This window comes from Poecile atricapillus, chromosome Z, assembly GCF_030490865.1.
Source record: "Poecile atricapillus isolate bPoeAtr1 chromosome Z, bPoeAtr1.hap1, whole genome shotgun sequence".
In the NCBI taxonomy this organism is placed as follows: Eukaryota; Metazoa; Chordata; class Aves; order Passeriformes; family Paridae; genus Poecile; species Poecile atricapillus.
Window position 1 is genome coordinate 42570043 of NC_081289.1, and position 16789 is coordinate 42586831.

The 16789-nt window shown below is 42.1% G+C and overlaps 1 protein-coding gene across 1 annotated transcript in view; it reads right to left on the reverse strand.

The window, feature by feature from the left end:
* Positions 1-10993: 10993 nt before the first annotated feature.
* LOC131573832 (high mobility group protein HMGI-C) overlaps positions 10994-16789 on the reverse strand; it is a 109135-nt gene continuing 103339 nt past the window's right edge. The window contains exon 5 of the mRNA XM_058828108.1: positions 10994-11977. Coding sequence (XP_058684091.1) covers positions 11930-11977 — 48 coding nt within the window. The 3' untranslated portion in view covers positions 10994-11929. The remainder of the gene's footprint in view (positions 11978-16789) is intronic.

Sequence of the window (16789 nt, forward strand, 5' to 3'; positions counted from 1 at the left end):
TCAAACTCAACCCAACATGAGCAGCCAGTGCAGCAGGACCAAGCTTGATGGCACTGTAGGTTGAAATTGAACATTAGTTTTAATGAACTCCTCCATTTCAGGAAGTGGCTTGTTTTGAGAAGTTTAATTGTAATATAATCCATAGGTGATGGAATCTGATCAGGTTTGGGCCACAGTCTCCCATGCCTTGATGCTGACATCTGCCCTAAATCAAAAAGAGCAGTGCTGATGAACTTTCCAAGAAGCTGCTGACTTATTTGAAATATGTGTCCTTGCTGTGACATAAGTGCACTCACTAAGCAGCAAGTCTCAGCTGAGATGGTTGTTTTCCACCAGGAATTTAAAATACTCTGCATAGCTCCTTCAAGCATGTCACCCGAGGATTCGCTGTAGTCACGCTGCTGTCGCTGCATACGCCGCCAACTCTGCCCACTGACTGCTCAGGTGGTGCAGCTCACCTGGCTCAGCCGTCCTTTGGGTGAGGCTGCAAACTTTGCATCTCCTCCAGTGTCTATTGTGACCATTGGTGCTGTTCCCCTCACTTTTTAAGTGCTATACCACAGGCTGGACAAACCTTAAGCAAATACAAAATGACAAGATGCATAAGAAGCATAGTGACAATATGAACTCTGTATTTTTGCCTTTTATTTCCACGTATCAGATGTGTATTTATGGTTTGAGGTTTGAACTGATCATATAACATCTCCTTGCAGGTATGTGACAGCATTGTATAGAGGCACTTCAGAGCATAGGATCATAGAACGGTTTGGGTTGGAAGGACCTTTAAAGTTCATCTCATCCAACCCCCAAACAAACGTGACCTTAGTGTTCCTAATGTACTAGGGACATCAAAGAAATCACTGACTGGTGGATGGGAATAAATACCTCTACGATATTAGTTTGAAATTACTTGTGCTGGTTTTGATGGGGGCGGAGTTAATTTTCTCCATAGTAGCTGTATGGGAATAAGTTTTGGATTTGTGCTGAAACCTATAATACATAATACAAATATATTGGGTAATACAAATCTGTTATTGCTGAGCAGGGTTTGCCCAGCATCAGTGCTTTTTCTGCTTCTTGTACTGCTGCACCAGAACGTGGGCTAGGGATATACAAGAAGATGGGAGGGGGCACAGCTGGGACAGCTGACCACAGCTGACCAAAGGGATATACCATACCTTATGACGTCATGTTCAGTCCACAAAATCTGGAGGAAGAGGACAAAAGGGGGACACACATTTGAAGTGATGTCATTTGTCTTTCCAAGTCACCACTATGCATGAGGGACCTCTGTTTTCCTGGAGATGGCTGGGCACCTGTCTGCCCACAGGAAGTGGTGAATGAATTCCTTGTTTTGCTTTGCTTGCATAGGCAGCTTTTGCTTTACCTATTAAACTGTCTTTATTTCAATGCATGAATTTCCTCACTTTTCTGATTGTCTCCCTCATTTCACTGGGGAAGAGTAAGTTGTGTGGGGCTTAGTTGCCAGCTGAGGTTAAACCAAAACCTTACCCTAGCTTTGATGAGTCGCATTCAAGGGACAGGCGTAGGAATGCCTGCCTGCTCCAGGCAATGGCTTGTACTGGCTCAGGGGGGGACAGGACTGTCTATACTGACCCTGTCCCTCTCCCAGTCTGCACTTAATTGTTTCTGTAAAAATGGGACACAAAGCCTGAATCTCATTCTGGACTTTTATGCACCTACATTGTGCATGTGATTAAGACAACTGACTTATCTGCCTTTGGAGACACATCTGGAAGAGGAGTGCAGGGGTTAGAGCAATTGCTCATGAGTAGGAGTGCTCAGCTCAGCAATGTAATTGGAAACGACCCATATTCACTTTTTTTTTGAGCTAAGTTAACATCACTGTCTCAGCTTCCTGAACAGTCAGTAGGGAGGGATGAGTGATTCATCCCACCCAGCTTAGACCCATATTTTAGGAAGGAAGGAATTGGCCTCTGGCTGATGAAAACCTTAGATGAGACATCTAAGTTTTAAATGACTAAAACTTGGTGACACAGATCTCTGCCTAAATGCAGAAAACCTGTTAATTTGGCTACTCTTTTGACCTTTAACTGAAGAAAAACATTCTAACTTTTCATCAACACCAAACACTTAACTTTACTTTTTTATTTACTACTATCCCACTGCTTCCTGGGGTCAGCCTGCCTTAGCTTGTGGGAGTTTGTCTCAATTGAAAACATGGTGTGGCCGCTCTAGTTCAGTCCTCTTCACCTCCAGAGATTATGAGGACATCCATGCACTTTACTGATACACTCGAAATATCTTGAACTGCCCTTGTGCACATGGTGGGGACAAACAGGCTATCCTAAAGGTTTGCACTGCTGACATTATTGTAGGGTCCTGTTGCTGAGAGATTCTGCCCCCTTGGAGCAGGGAAGCCTTTGGAGTTTTGTCTGTAGGAAACAGAGACACTCACCTAAAGCGACTGTAGCTGTACCTCCCTATGCATCATCTTCCCAAGAGTGTAAAATCATGTCTGTACATCTCAAACACCCATTGCAAAACAGAGGGTCTGGTGCAGGTGCTTTGAATTATAAAAATGGGAAGTTCTCAGATGAGGGTTGTTTTTTCTCTGCTCAGTTTCTACTGGATCATTTTACTGAAACCCACAACAATGGGTGAAAGGGAAACCTCATGTAAACCAATTTAACACTCCACGTACAGCACAGTAGCCTTATGGAGGGAACTAAAGTGAGGCCAAATTCAAGACCAGACCCTGCTAAGTCCCTCAGGTCCTCGGAAAAGGAGGATCAGCATCATCTAAAGTGAGATTCCTACACTGTACTATGCCTGTAAGCTTCTGAAGGCACTTCAGAAGAGCCCTGATCTTACCAGTAAGGGTATTTCAAAGAAAATCTGTTGTAGAGTGTAATGGAGCTGCTGTGACACCTGTGATAGTGTGGGGCAGACAGGGAGTGATTACTTCTGAATGGTTTATTGATCCTACCTAATTTTTAATTTTTTAGAGTAAATCACAGCTATACTTAAGCAAACAACAGAATGTTAAGCTTACTAAGAACTGTGTGTCATCCTCTGAATTTCCATAAAGAAAGAAAGCAGGTGATGTAAATAGCACAATACGAGCAGCTTTCCATCTCAAACAATGATGCGAGCAGGGGCAGTGGTTCCAGCCTGCTGATACCCTTTGGGATGCCTTCTGCTCTGCACATGTGCAATGTGGCTGGTTTTGAACACTTTTCCTATCCAAGCAGTTAACCAAACTTCAGAGTCTTGGATGTAGCTTCCATTTAGAAAGACAAACTGAGTTGGGAATTTCTTGTCTTAAGCCTGCTCTTCATGAAGAGCACTCTGAGTCTGGTCTGAGAGAGGGAGCAGAGCCATCTGCACCTTCTTTGCTCATGTAGTCAGCTCTTGGGCCAAAAGTATTCCTGCCAAGATTTCTTCTGGCCATGCTCACAGTGCTATTTGGCCCACTCTCTTTCTTCACTTTTGTTTTAGTTTTGCTGCTATTTTTTTTTTTGGTATATCGTTTACTAAATAAATTTTAAAAAAAAAGTCTTTCACTAGGTTTTGTATGGAGCAGGGGTTGCAACTTTAACTGGTCCTCACTTTCATGAAATAGATCAGTTATCCCTAAAACTCATTGCCATAAGCAACTCCAATGAGATTTCACCCACCATTCATTCTATGCTGTGTAATTGCTGTGTTGTTGTTGTAAATACAACACTTTGTTGAGTGTGCCAGGGACAAAAGTGATGTAGAATCAGCAGCAACCTTTGAAAAATGTCTTTTTTTTTTTTTTTTAAAGCCTTAAAAAGATATAGATGCAGTTATGGTCCTGCTATATACTTACCTATACCCAAAACCAAGCAGAGATGCATCTCACTAAACTACTTGCAAAAGTAAGAGTGGGGTTTGTGTAATGGCCACCTTCAACACAAGTTCTTCATCATTAGTTTTTGCCAGAAGGAGCTTTCTCTCTGCAAAGGAGTAGGGTAACTTATTGACCAGTCAGTGGTACCTCTGAGGGGATTATAACTGGACAGTGAGGTGGATCCCAAGGGTGTTGCTCATGACACAATGGCCATATGTGGGGACACCAAAAGTCTGGATCACGTGGGGAACTCCAGCAGATGATATTTCCCAGGGCTTGAATCTCATTGACCTTACTGTCTGTTGGGATAAAAATACCACACCTAAACCATCCCAAAATGTGGACATTATGAACCTGTGGCAAAAATAATCTTATTAACTGTGCCCTTGATAGACAGTAATTTGCCTTGGACACAAGTGTGGCTGCAGTCTAGCAGCAGTAATTTCTTGTGAACACCTTCTGAGCATATCAGGCCTCATGAAACCCCTATCTTAGGCTAGAGGTAGCTTCAAAAACAATGCTCTGTTGTTATGCAGGACCAAAGTAACTCCTTCAGTGCATCTGCTGAGCTGATTTGTTTTCAAATGCTGATGTAAATTTTACTTTTTATTATGTGATATTGCTAACACTATGGTTTTATGGCAAATGTGTTCCAGTGCAATAAAAATGTGCTTATTTTTTTTCCTCCTCCCTGAACTAAATGCCTTGAGGGACTATATATGTTTAATAGATTTTTTGAATTAAAACCCCCTTCATAATCTTTGGTGGTCCCACATAATATTTTGTAGCTGACATTCATGAAAAATGTAATGTAATCTTGTTTTTTTGGTGGGACTTCTGTCTTTGCTAGATTTCCTCTCTGGCTAATTAATGTTTCTGCCTGCTATTGGTTTTTCAGATCCACCCAACTTTTATTTGTTATTTTCTTTCACTGATTATTTTAATAGCATGCCTTAATGTAGCAAATGTTCAGATTCCAGCTCCAGTTTCATGCTAGCCATTATTAACAATATAAAGTTCCTCCTTTATGTGACAATGTTAACGTTTTTAGCAGTGCTTAATTTGTCCCATCTCAGTAGGGAAGCACTGTTAAAGCTTGTGTCTTATCTGCTAATGTTTCAATTTCCCCTTTTTTCCTAGCAGAAAAAAGCTGATTGAAATCCCATGTGGCAGGTTTGGGGCACAACCATCTGCAGTCTCATTTTAGAGTGTAAACAGGCAGATTGCTTCCCACTTAAACTGCTACCACAGTAGATTCTTATCTTCAGGGTACTCATAATTACATTCATGTATCTTCAGAGGATGTTAATTACTGGAGGATGCTTTCGTTCTGGTGAATACTGGAACAAGTGCACTGCGAGTTAAGAGCAATGAAGGAGGGGAAAAGCATTAAATCACAGGTAGGAAGGAAAGAAGTGAGAAATATCCAATAGACAAAAAGGTTGTTTGAACGGCAAAGGGAAGTGAAAGGTGTGAAGAAAAAAGGCATGTTAAACTTTATTGTCACATGGAAGTGAATCAGTCCAGAGCAGCAGAGCTCATCATTCTAACTGAAGGACATGAGGATGGCTGGAACAGCAACTTGGCTGGAGCAGGACCTGCATGCCAGGGACATCTGGAAGCAAGATGGAGTGCATGCTCAGGATGGCTTCCCTCCTTTTGCACTTGTGAGTGAGGTGGGGTGGCAGGAGGATCAAGGTTTCCCCATCACTAGCATGTCCTAGCATGGCAGAAAGCCTGTGCATCCTGGAGCCAGGCAGGAAGAGCATTAACTTATATTGATTCTGCTTGTTATAAACAGTCCAGACAGCAAGGATCATAGGATCATAGAGTCATAGTCATAGGATCATAGAACAGTTTGGGTTGGAAGGTATCTTTATAAGTCCAACTCCTTGCAATGAGCAGGGATGTCCTCAATTAGATCTGGTTGTTCAGAGCTCTGTCCAATCTGACCTCCAGTGTTTCCATGTCTATATTGTTCAGAAAATGTATTTAACACACACTGGCACACATCCATTCGGCTGAGCAAGTATAGATATAACAAATCACAGAATCACAGGATGGTTTGGGTTGAAAAGGACCTGAAAGATTAGCTACTTCTACGCCCCATGCAGGGGGGGCAGGCACACTTTCCACTGCACCAAGTTGCTCAAAGCCCCGTCCAACCTGGCCTTGAACACTTCCAGGGATTAAGCATCCACAGCTTCTGAGGACAGCCTGTTCAATAAAGTTTCAATGGGTAACATTTCTGAAAAGAGGAGGCATAAAGCAATTGGACCTTTATTTGTGCTAAAGGCTACATGCTTGTCCTGGTTTCGTCCAAGGGTTGATTTTTCTCAGTAGCCATGAGGGTGCAGAGCCTGGAGCCATGTGCTGTGTCTACGTTGTCATTCTATACCACGCACATCATCACTGGTGGGTGGAAGTAGGAGATTCTCACTTCTGAGAAGGAGGGGATTGCAGGCAGAGAAAAAGCAGGTGCACAGCGGGTCCAGTTGTCTCAGGGTTGTGCTGCATCAGGTCAGTGGGTGAGCAATTTGAATGTAAAACACCCTCTCTCTTGTACACTGTTGTTATTAATACTGTTGACGCTAATGTTTATTTTCTTATCTCATTGCTGTTTCCAGTAAATTGTTCTCAGCTCATAATCCCTGCCTTTTGTCTCCCTCACTGGAGGGGCCTGAGGGAAGGAGCAGGAGAGCTGTTCCTAAACCATAACAATGCTTAAGTACTTCTGTATATTTAAAAATTAATGTAATCATAAAGATGGTGGAACATTAAAAAAGGAAAAATTGAGAGGCAAAAGTCTACATCCTATGCAGAGGTGCTGGGGTGAAAAGCAGCATTCAGGCTTCAGGTGAAGTGTGAGGCATGACAAATCTGACTCCTCTCGTGTGATTGGGAGAAGATGCTGTTGCCATTGCTCTAGGTCCTGTTTCTAATGATGACCAGACCAGATGGTTTGGTTTTGAAAAGAGCTACGGACAATTAAATAGCTGTGCAAGGCTCTGGCAGCACCAGCTTTCACTAATTCCTCCCCATATTTGTGTGGATGAGATGTGATGGCAGAGGAAAGCAAAACCAGAAACTTAATATGACTCCTGCCACAGGCATCTTGGATAAAGCACTCTTGGCTGCTAGACAAATGCAGGCCTTGATCCTGCAGGAGCCAATTAGTTTTATACACACAAGTAGTCTCACCATGGAATAAAACATGCAGAAGTTTATTGGGAGATGTCCTGGGAAGGGAAGTGGGAGTGAAACAAGCTGGAGAAATCACTAAGAAGTAGAGGGGAGTTAAGCACAGAGTAGCAGAAGTTCAGCCACTTGGCTGACCCATCAGGTGGGTGGGTTACAGCTGGAACATCACATCAGATAAAATACAATAACAGGAAGAGCCAAGAGATGGCAACCACAGGGAAAACGACCACCAGGAAGACTGAACCCTGGCATGATCTTTTAATACCACTAAGCAGGGTGACAAAGCAGAAGAGGACATATAATGTGATGAATGCAATTACTCACATCTGACTCAGGACTCTGAATGGGTGTTGTTAGTTAGTGCTTCTTTTGTGATCTTATCTTGGTTATTTTACAAGTAACTGATGCCAAAGGGAGCATGTCATGAAGCCCTTGGGAAGATGTTGAGAGTAGAGAGTCTGTAAATGAGTGAACACAAAAAATGTGTAAATCTACACATCTCAGGAAATAATAACTGCACAATCCCCTTAGGTGAGAGAGGAATGGTTGCCAATATGAATCAATGGATATGCACCACAGACCTTATCAGGTGGCAGAGATGACACTCTGCTCTGGACTTGCATGGCTTCACCTTAAGTCCTGTGTACAATTTTGGGCCTCACAATATAAAAAAGATTTAAATCTACTAGAGTGTCCAAAGGAGGGCCTTGAGGGGAAGCCTTGTGAGGAGCAGCTGAGGTCACTTGGCTTCTTCGTCCTTGAAAGAGGAGACTGAGGGGACACCTCAGTGATCTTCAACTTCCTCATGACGGGAAGCAGAGGGGCAGGTACTGATTTCTTCGCTCTCATGACCAGGGACAGGACTCCAGAAAAGGTCATGAAGCTGAGTCAGGGGAAATTTAGGTGATATCAGAAAAAGATCCTTTACCCAGAGAATGGTCAGGCCCAGGCTCTCCAGGGAAGTGGCCACAGCACCAGCCTGACAGAGTTCAAGAAGCATTTGGGTAACACTCAGGCACATGGTGTGATTCTTGCAGCTGTTCTGTGCAGGCCCAAGAATTGGAATTTGATAGTCCTAGCAGGTCCCTTCCAGCTCAGGATATTCTATGACTCTGTGACTTTAAATCTCACTGTAACAGGCCACAAGACCATGTTAGAGCAAATGAAGAGAAGACAGAGGAATCCTGCCAGCTTACCTGTCACAATCTTGGGGGCAACTGAGTTTTAATACAGCTTCCTGAGCTCTTCAATTTGAGCTGCAGACAGTACCCAGACACATCCCTCTGTCTGCTGCCCTGAGTATCTGCTCTTTCTAACCTTATGCCTGCATAATGGAAATTCCATGAACTTGGATGTAAACTGCAATCTTGCCTAAGAAGAGAAGGCTCATCATCTTGGTGGATCTGAGACCAGGCAACAAAACCTATATCAGCCTGCCCTGTGCTATGGTGTTCCCTGTCTGGTGGGTAGGATTGGTGGTCCCCAAGTGCACAGTTTAGCTCAGCACAGCAAGTCCTGGGCCAGGAATGGGTGTGCCACCTTTTGGGGAGCCTTGTAAGATGTGTAGCTCTGCTAAGTGCCCACCCCTGGGCTCCTAACAGCAAATTAACTTCTCAGGCACATGCCTATGGTCCTGGGACAAAAAAAAAAGACTACTTGCATGCAAAGATTTTACAAATTTGGTCATTGTGACCAAACTTTATTACCCATTTTATGGAACCATGACAAAAGTCTAGGAATCAAGCAACATGGGGATCACAGAGGCTATTATGTTTATTGTGCTGAACAGACTGTGATAAACCATTAAAGGAACATTTTCAACAAGCAAGCGATTTGAAGTACAATCATAGACAGCAACTCTACATGAAGAACAAAGCAAAGAGTTAGAAGACACTCAAAAGGAAAAGTAAACTGTAGTTCAACATCTTAAAGCAATTTTTTTTCCTGCAAACACACCTCTCTTGCAGAAATGGTAGAAGAGTTACATGTCCAGTCATAGTTAGCAGTGACCAATGACAGCAAAGAACAGTCGTATAAAATTTATCTCCCACAAAAATAAACTATATATATAAAAAAATTTTATGATGTTCTCACTGACTCAATGGCCACATGCAATTTTTCAGTCTGAAAAAATGAGGTATAGTAGGCCCTAAGAGGTAGTAATGTGTTTTGATTGTACTACAATATATAGAAAATGTATGATTCGGTTCATCAGAGTGGTAAGTCTCAGAGGTTGAAGAGTGACACACACACAGCAATTATTTCTGTGTCATCCACTGAATACCGTGGTTTTAAAAAATGCAAAACAAAACCCCTCAGACCCCAAAAGGGACTTGCTAAGGCTTGATTTGATGCCCTTTGAAGGCAGCAAAATTCCTATTACTGCCTTCAAGTGACACTGGATTTGGCCTGTTAGAGCTACTGTATAGCTAGGATTATTTCTCTTTCACTTGATATTATCATGTCTAGTTAATAATATTCCAATCAGCTCTTTCCCAGCAATTTCCACCACTGAACCCTGCACAGTCTTTCGTGGAGGTCCATATTTCTTGACACTGCCTCTTGGAAGAAGGCAGTAAATCGTTATCTCTGACTGCATTTGGCTCCATACGAAAGCCAGACCAACAGATGCCTTCCTGAGAAACTACCCCTGGCCCAGTTATTAATACAATGGTACAAAGTACTGACTAGGAAAGAGAGGAAGAAGGGAAACAAAACAGAAATAGAGAAAATTAAATTGGAGGGGAAGAGAGAGAGAAAGAGAAAGAACAACAAAAGTGAGAGAGGGGAGAATAAAAAAATCTCTACATAAGAAGCTTTTAAAATAAATCTGGCTGAAACATATTACAAAATCACATTTGTGTAAAATACACGAAAATACTTGTCAAGTATTTTCTTACAATCTACTAATTTTTTTTTTTTACACATATTTGTGATTGCATTATGCAAAAGCTGAGCTTGTTGCTTCCCACCTACAAAGCTTCAAGTTTCTTTGAAGGTTTTTTTTATTCATTTTTTTTTACTTTTAATACGAAAGTGATTTAAAATGTGTTCATTTTTGACAAGTTATTTTACAAAAATAATTTTGAATTAGGGATTAGTTGCAGTCCTAACTGTTTCAAACATCTCAAAACTAATGCTGAAAATAACAAGTTCATTCCATTTAAAGTCTGGAGGTAGGTCTTTGTCAATCAATTAGTCCATTTCTTTAAACAATTCATTTGAGGTACAAACTTGGACAGTAATATTTAAACTTTACAGCTAAATTTTTTCTGTCATGTAGTGTCCTTGAAGAAAATTATCCTCACAAATCTATCAGCAATTCAATACAAAAATATATTCAAGTTAACAGTACATTACACAGAAGTCTAGCAGAGAATAGAGTAAGTACATAAAATGAAACAAAACCAAAACCAAAAAACCCACACACACAAAAAAAAAAGAAAAATCAAACAAACCAAGTGAAAGAAAAACACATAGTCATGCTGAAACACAAAAAAGACATTGTTTTCTTAACTGCAAAAAAGGTTGAAACAGAAATAAAGGGAAAATGCAGATACTCATGATTATCTACCCAGTAAAAATTTCCTGCATTGAATGTGTATAGCAGCATGTATTTATCAGTCTGTTGAGTTATTTGTAAAAATCAGAGGTAGTATTGAATAGTGGGGTAATATTGCATCTGGTGCTAAAAGTGCTGCTTTGAGTGAAAAGATGGAGAAATGCCACTGGCACAGAGGTGCTCAGTGAACCATCCTATGTCAAAATACATTGCTTAACGTAATGCATGAGCTTAGCTGAGGTACATGGTGTTCATTCTTACATTGTGACTGATGAGTAATGAGAAAAGATTCAATTCTTTCAAAATACTGGTACAGGGCAAGTGGAATTAGTAGAAACTAAGCAAAAAATCTGGATTATTTTTGTTCAGATATATTTATGATTAATTTCTAGGTACCTTTCTGTACGATTTAAAACACTTTTATCAGTAAAGACTTACTCATTAATGGTGTAAGAGTGGTGTCAGTCATTTTTGTTTCCATAGAAAACTCCTGGCTCTAAGAAAGCCAACTCCCTGGATTCCTATTAGCCAGGTGATAAGGACTGTTCATTTTGTTTACTACTGCTTGTGCTGATATGTTTGTATCTGTAACTATACAACGTATCTTTGTCTTTCTTCCCTTTTGCAAAATGAAAGTACCTTTTTCATGTTGATTTCTTTCTTCTGATTACCAGCTGAATGAAATGAAAAGATCAGCTTTCATTTTTTTCCCGAAATAATAGTAAGTCTTAAAAAAAAAAAAAAAAAAAAAAAAAAATCAAGTACAAGTCTACAAGAAGGTTACAAAAGAAAAAGGATAGTATCTATCCCCTATCTTTGGTGTTCTAAAACAGGGAGTTCACTAAGCAGGGAGTGGGTTGCTGGAAGTGTTGCAAGGCATAAGTGTTACACACCCAGCCTTTCCTATTTCAATGCCCATTATAATGACCATGTTACAAGTTTCTTGTTTATACGCAGTGCAGTCAGTGACCTAAGCCTGATTTGGAGCTCTTCTTGACCCATTCACCCTTACTTAGCAGCTCAAACAAACTATTAGTAGGTTAGGAAAAAAGAAAACAGTAATTAAAAGTTGCATCGTTAATCTGTGTCCCCTTTGTGTTACAGCAGTTTTTCACTAGACCTGGGACTGTGAAGGGATTACAAAAGAAGATGATTAGTCGAATCCTTTTTAAGGTTATGTGATTTTTTTTTTTCCCCCAGGCAAAAGTGGAAAGACCATGGCAATAGAAAGTAAGTGGTCAAGGCAGTGTCTTCTCCCTTCAAAAGACCCAACTGCTGATGAGGTAGAAATTGCATGGTGTGATCTCCTAGTCTTCTTCTGCAGACTCTTGTGAGGACGTTTCTTCAGTCTCTTCCTAGAATACACAAACAGGAATAATAAATACCGTGGTGACCATTCATCTTAGGCTGCCAGTTCAGTTATCCCTCATGCAGCTGACAATTACCTCTTGAGCTAATAAAATGCCCTTTACAGCTCCTGTGACGTCTCAAGAAGCCACCTTGGGGAGAAAGGGAAGGTACCCTGCTCTCTGATCCCCCCCACCCTGCCTTGCCAGGTTTTTCTTCTACTCCAGGAGATGTCAAGAAAAAGCACTCTGTGCCACGCTTTGTCAAGGGCCTCTTATGGCCAGCAGACATGGGCAGCTAGAAAATGGAAAGCATTTTGAGCACATATCCAATTCTAAGCAGTTGCTCTGAGAAGTCTTCTCCTCTCCTAGAGCTGCTTCATGTTTGCCATGCCAGCAAGCCTGACCAAATGTGATGCTCTTATTCTGCTTTTCAAATAAATGTTCAGTACCTTTCAGGACATGGGTGGAGAACTGGGGGCAACTAACATTTCTAATACAAGGGGCTGTCAATGAAAAGCTGTTTTTTAATCAAACACTGAGCATCATTGCCTAAGACAGCACGTGAAAAAGATCTAGGAAGAAGAGGAATTCACTCCCTCAGCCAACTGAGACCTTTGAAGAATGACCATCTTAAAACAGCTCATAACAGTCTTCATACTTTAATAGATTTGATTTTCCACATGGCTTCATTTTGTCTGGGTGGCTAACTGACACAATTTATAACTCTCTTCCTTTCCCAGGCCACTACAGTACACCATTCAGCAAAGCTTGCCTTAAAGCTTGCCCGCCTTATACGACCAAACTTCCATTCATTAGTGTTTGAAACACCTCAGCTGTGAAGGGCTCCTAAATGCTACCATGTGTGACACTGCTGCGGAGGAGCGGCATCAAGGAAAAACACAGTGCTTTAATCACAGGCCACTGCTTACTGCAATCCCCTTTCAAAAGGTTTCGACCTCCCCCTGCACCTCCCTGCAAGAAAAGGCTGAAAAAAAAAGCTGTAAATCCAGGGAATAAACATAACTATAAATGAACAGATGACAGCTTAAAAAATATAACCATAGCAGCATCAAGCCATGAGATTTCACACTGGTTTTGTTTAGTCTGCTTTGGGTTATGTGGGAAAAGTGAAAAGCATGAAGGAAATGCTCCCCCCCTCTTCCTTCGTGGCCCCACCCCAGCTAAAGCTTGGGCCTCAGATATTTAGACCAGTAGGTTTATACCTCTTGACAAGGAAACAGGCCATGACCCTGGGGTACTCTCTTGAGCACCAGGCACAAAGAAAGATGTAGCATGATCAAAGCCGCAGATAGAGGAGAGAGAGCAAAATCAAGTGTTAGCTGCACTCTGACCTTGCATTTTCAATTCTTAAATTCAAGATGACACTGATCTATCATACAGATGAACAGTTTTTTCCTCACCACAACTACTGTCCACTTGTAGCTGGGTTATATTCACAGCGCTGCACCAAAAATGATTCTCAACTCATGAAATGATCAAGCAAATTTTACTCTGTCTCTGGTAGCACTGGGGAAACTGAGCTCACACTCCATCGAATCCCATTAATGCATAATGCACTTTTCCTGCTTATCTTCTGTGCAGAACAGGACTGTTACAACATTTCAGTCAAGAAGAAAAATGGTATTTTCAGGCACCTACTGGAGGACTAATTTGGGCTGCATGTGGAGAGACACAGAAAAATATGTTGGTTTGAGCCTTGGTAATTCAGAACTCAGAATGCTTGTGGCAAGCCCCAGTTTTGCCTCCAAGCCAAGTATTTCAGTTAAAAAATTACGACTGTGGGTTCTGTGCTCTTAACATAATACAGGTAGACATGTTTTGGTATTTGATGATGATCACATGTTTAATTTCTTACAGCACTGTGGTCAGCCCTGAGCCTCTGATTATCATTTCCTGGAAGACGGCAGCACACACACGTGTGGGTGCGGAGCGGCAGCTCTTTTTGTTTTATGCTTGGCTTGTCAGGAGACTACTGAAACCCGATGAACTCATTTTCCATGAAGGTAGACTTCCGATCACAGAGCAAGAGGATGGGGGAGAGGCAAAGTATGTGAAAGGCCATACTTCAAAGCTCAGCCAGGGTGGCCACAAGAGAGCTCTTTTTAGTTAAAAAGTTGTCCACTCTAGTGATTTTTACTATGAATCTCACAGTATTTTTTTCTTTTTTTCCTAGTAACCCTTGCTGTAGCGACCAAGAAAAAAAGTGAGAAGCTCTTCCTTAATTTATATATGTACATGTAATGAAGGAAGCTTCTTTCACCTGCCCATGTATGTGCATCTATGTGTACCTGTAGTACTGGGAAGGATGAGAAACTAAAAATCAAGCTAACCCCGCAAATATATAAATAATAAACTAATTATTAAAAAGTATTTGAGACTGACAGACTTCAAATTCAAATCAGTGTTAGGAAATACATTTTTCATGAACAAAAGCTTTTCAAAGGAATCAGATTGTTCATTCCTTCCAAAAGCTTAAGATAGCTCAGTTGCAGATGAGTGGTTTTAAGCCAACCTATCATGTAAATGTCTTGTCAGGACACTGATGGAGACATGATTGCTGCTCTGAAGCGCTTACAAGTATAACAAAGGGATACTACAAATCAGACATATGTGCAGAGAGGGACCCAAAGGAAGGAGTAGAGGTTCTGAAATGCAAAATATAGATGTGTAATCCAGGAACAGAGAGGGATTTTTTGCACTTGTGAAAAACTGGTTGCAAATATCAGAAAGTTGTGCAGCTGGGACCCTCAACCCAACCTCTGTCTCTACAGCACCTGCCAGTCCCATCCCCCCACACCGCCACCTTCCAAAAGATGGAGGGTGAGGCAGGTATTTTGAAAACTGTGTAACCTTTAGAAGTTGAAAACTGGCTCCGTGCTGAGCCACTTCAGCCAGAGATTCACTGAAGTGCATTGTTTGGCACTGTCAGGGCACTGGACACCTTAGGGGAAGGATGCTTCCAGGCACTTGCACCTCCTCAGACCTGCCAAGGTCAATGGCACAGCCATGTGTCATTGTCCCTGAGTCGTTGAAGGAGGAACTGGAGCTGGAACGAAATACTTTGTAAGTCCAGATGTGCTTCCAATAAAGTTGAAGAGAAGGGAACAAATTAAAAGGGAAATCATGGTCATTAGAGCAGACATTAGAAATTCAAGTCACTTAGAGTGTGATAGCCTTGCAGAGTATAAACTCAGCAACACCATCACAGGATGCACTCAGCCAAGAAACAAAAGTTTTGGGTCATATGGCGGCTTTAATTGAGGTTGTTCTCACTTCTTAGGTGCATTCACTTTAGTTGTGGAGGCAGAATGTTGACATGTCCTAATTGGCCATAAATGTGCATCAACCCAGTTTTGCCTTGAATAGCTACTTCCCAGGTTGTTTGTTTTCTGCTGCAGCAAACTAGTGAGAGGCTGGGCCAGCAGACTGCATAGAGAAACCTGAGAAAACTTCAAACCAGGTTGGATCTGGCTAACAGGGAAGCCACAAGCATGAAGAGCTCAGGGAGAATAGGACAAATACTCAAAGCACAGGGTGAGTACTCATATATATAGTTCAGGCTTTACTTCTGCTGCTAAGACAATATCCCAGGTGACTCCCCATGCATCCATGTGTACATCCCCTGACACGTATCCTCAGGGGCTGACTGGCACAGGGACCAGCTGCAGAGGCAATTTTACTTGGCACATGCTGTTCTTGGTCATCCATGGGTCCCACGTATGGCTATGTTTATCCTGAGCTGCCACAGGACAAAGCACGATATTGTATGACAAAGGCAGCACACGGAGCCATTTCCACCCTTAGCTGCTGTAAATGCCCTGTCAGCTGCAGAGTGATATGGAGCTGGTGTCTCTCAGACACAGAGCTGCAAGGTGGCTTTCTCCAAAGCTCCTAAAGGAGCCTTTTCTTGAGGGGCATCACTGGCAAGGGGCTGGCAGATGTGGACGCTAGCCTGGACCCTCATCTCTCACTGAGGTTGGCCTCTAGCAGGAGAGAAAGGACAAACACTTTGCAATGACTCACAGCAGGTGTCTGCCCTCAAAAGGGCTACTCTGCAGGGGATTAGGATCACTGTTGTTAGCCCTGATTTAACACTGGTGAAGGTAACAAAAAAGGAACAGGAAGCAGGACAGCAGGTTTCAGTTAGAAATGCTGTTGGCAGCCAGTGTGTTTATTTGGGTTAGCCAACAAGGAATTTTTAAATATGACAGCCTTGGTGGGATCTGGTTGTCTGAAGATAGCTGAGGCTGTTTTAGATGCCCTGGATATCTCATCTGGTAAGATAAGCCAGAGAGGTGCTGGTCTCCTGTGCCATGCCCTCTTTCTGTGATCCCCTGGGACACCCAATAGGCACAGAACAACTATGTCAAGATGTGTGGACCCATGAACTATGAAGTTAAATCTCTGCTTTGGAAGTCTTGCTGCTGTGGAAAAACAAACTGGTGCCAGACTCTTTTCAGTGGTGTCCAGTGACAGGACTCAGAGGAATGGCCACAAACTAAACCACAATAAGTTTCACCTCAACATGAGGAAGGACTTTGTTTCACTGAGGGTGTCAGAGCACTGGAACAGGCTGCCCAGGGAGATCATGGAGTCTCCCTCTCTGGAGACTTTAGAACCCCACCTGGACATGTTCCTGCGTCACCTGCTTTGCAGAGGAGTTGCACTGGATGATCTCCAGAGCTCCCTTCCAACACAGATGATTCTATGAATCTGTGATTCATTGCTAAACCTCAGAGGTGGTACCATCCAGAATGGAGCTGTACCACAAACGATTGTATTAAAATGTCAGTGTCC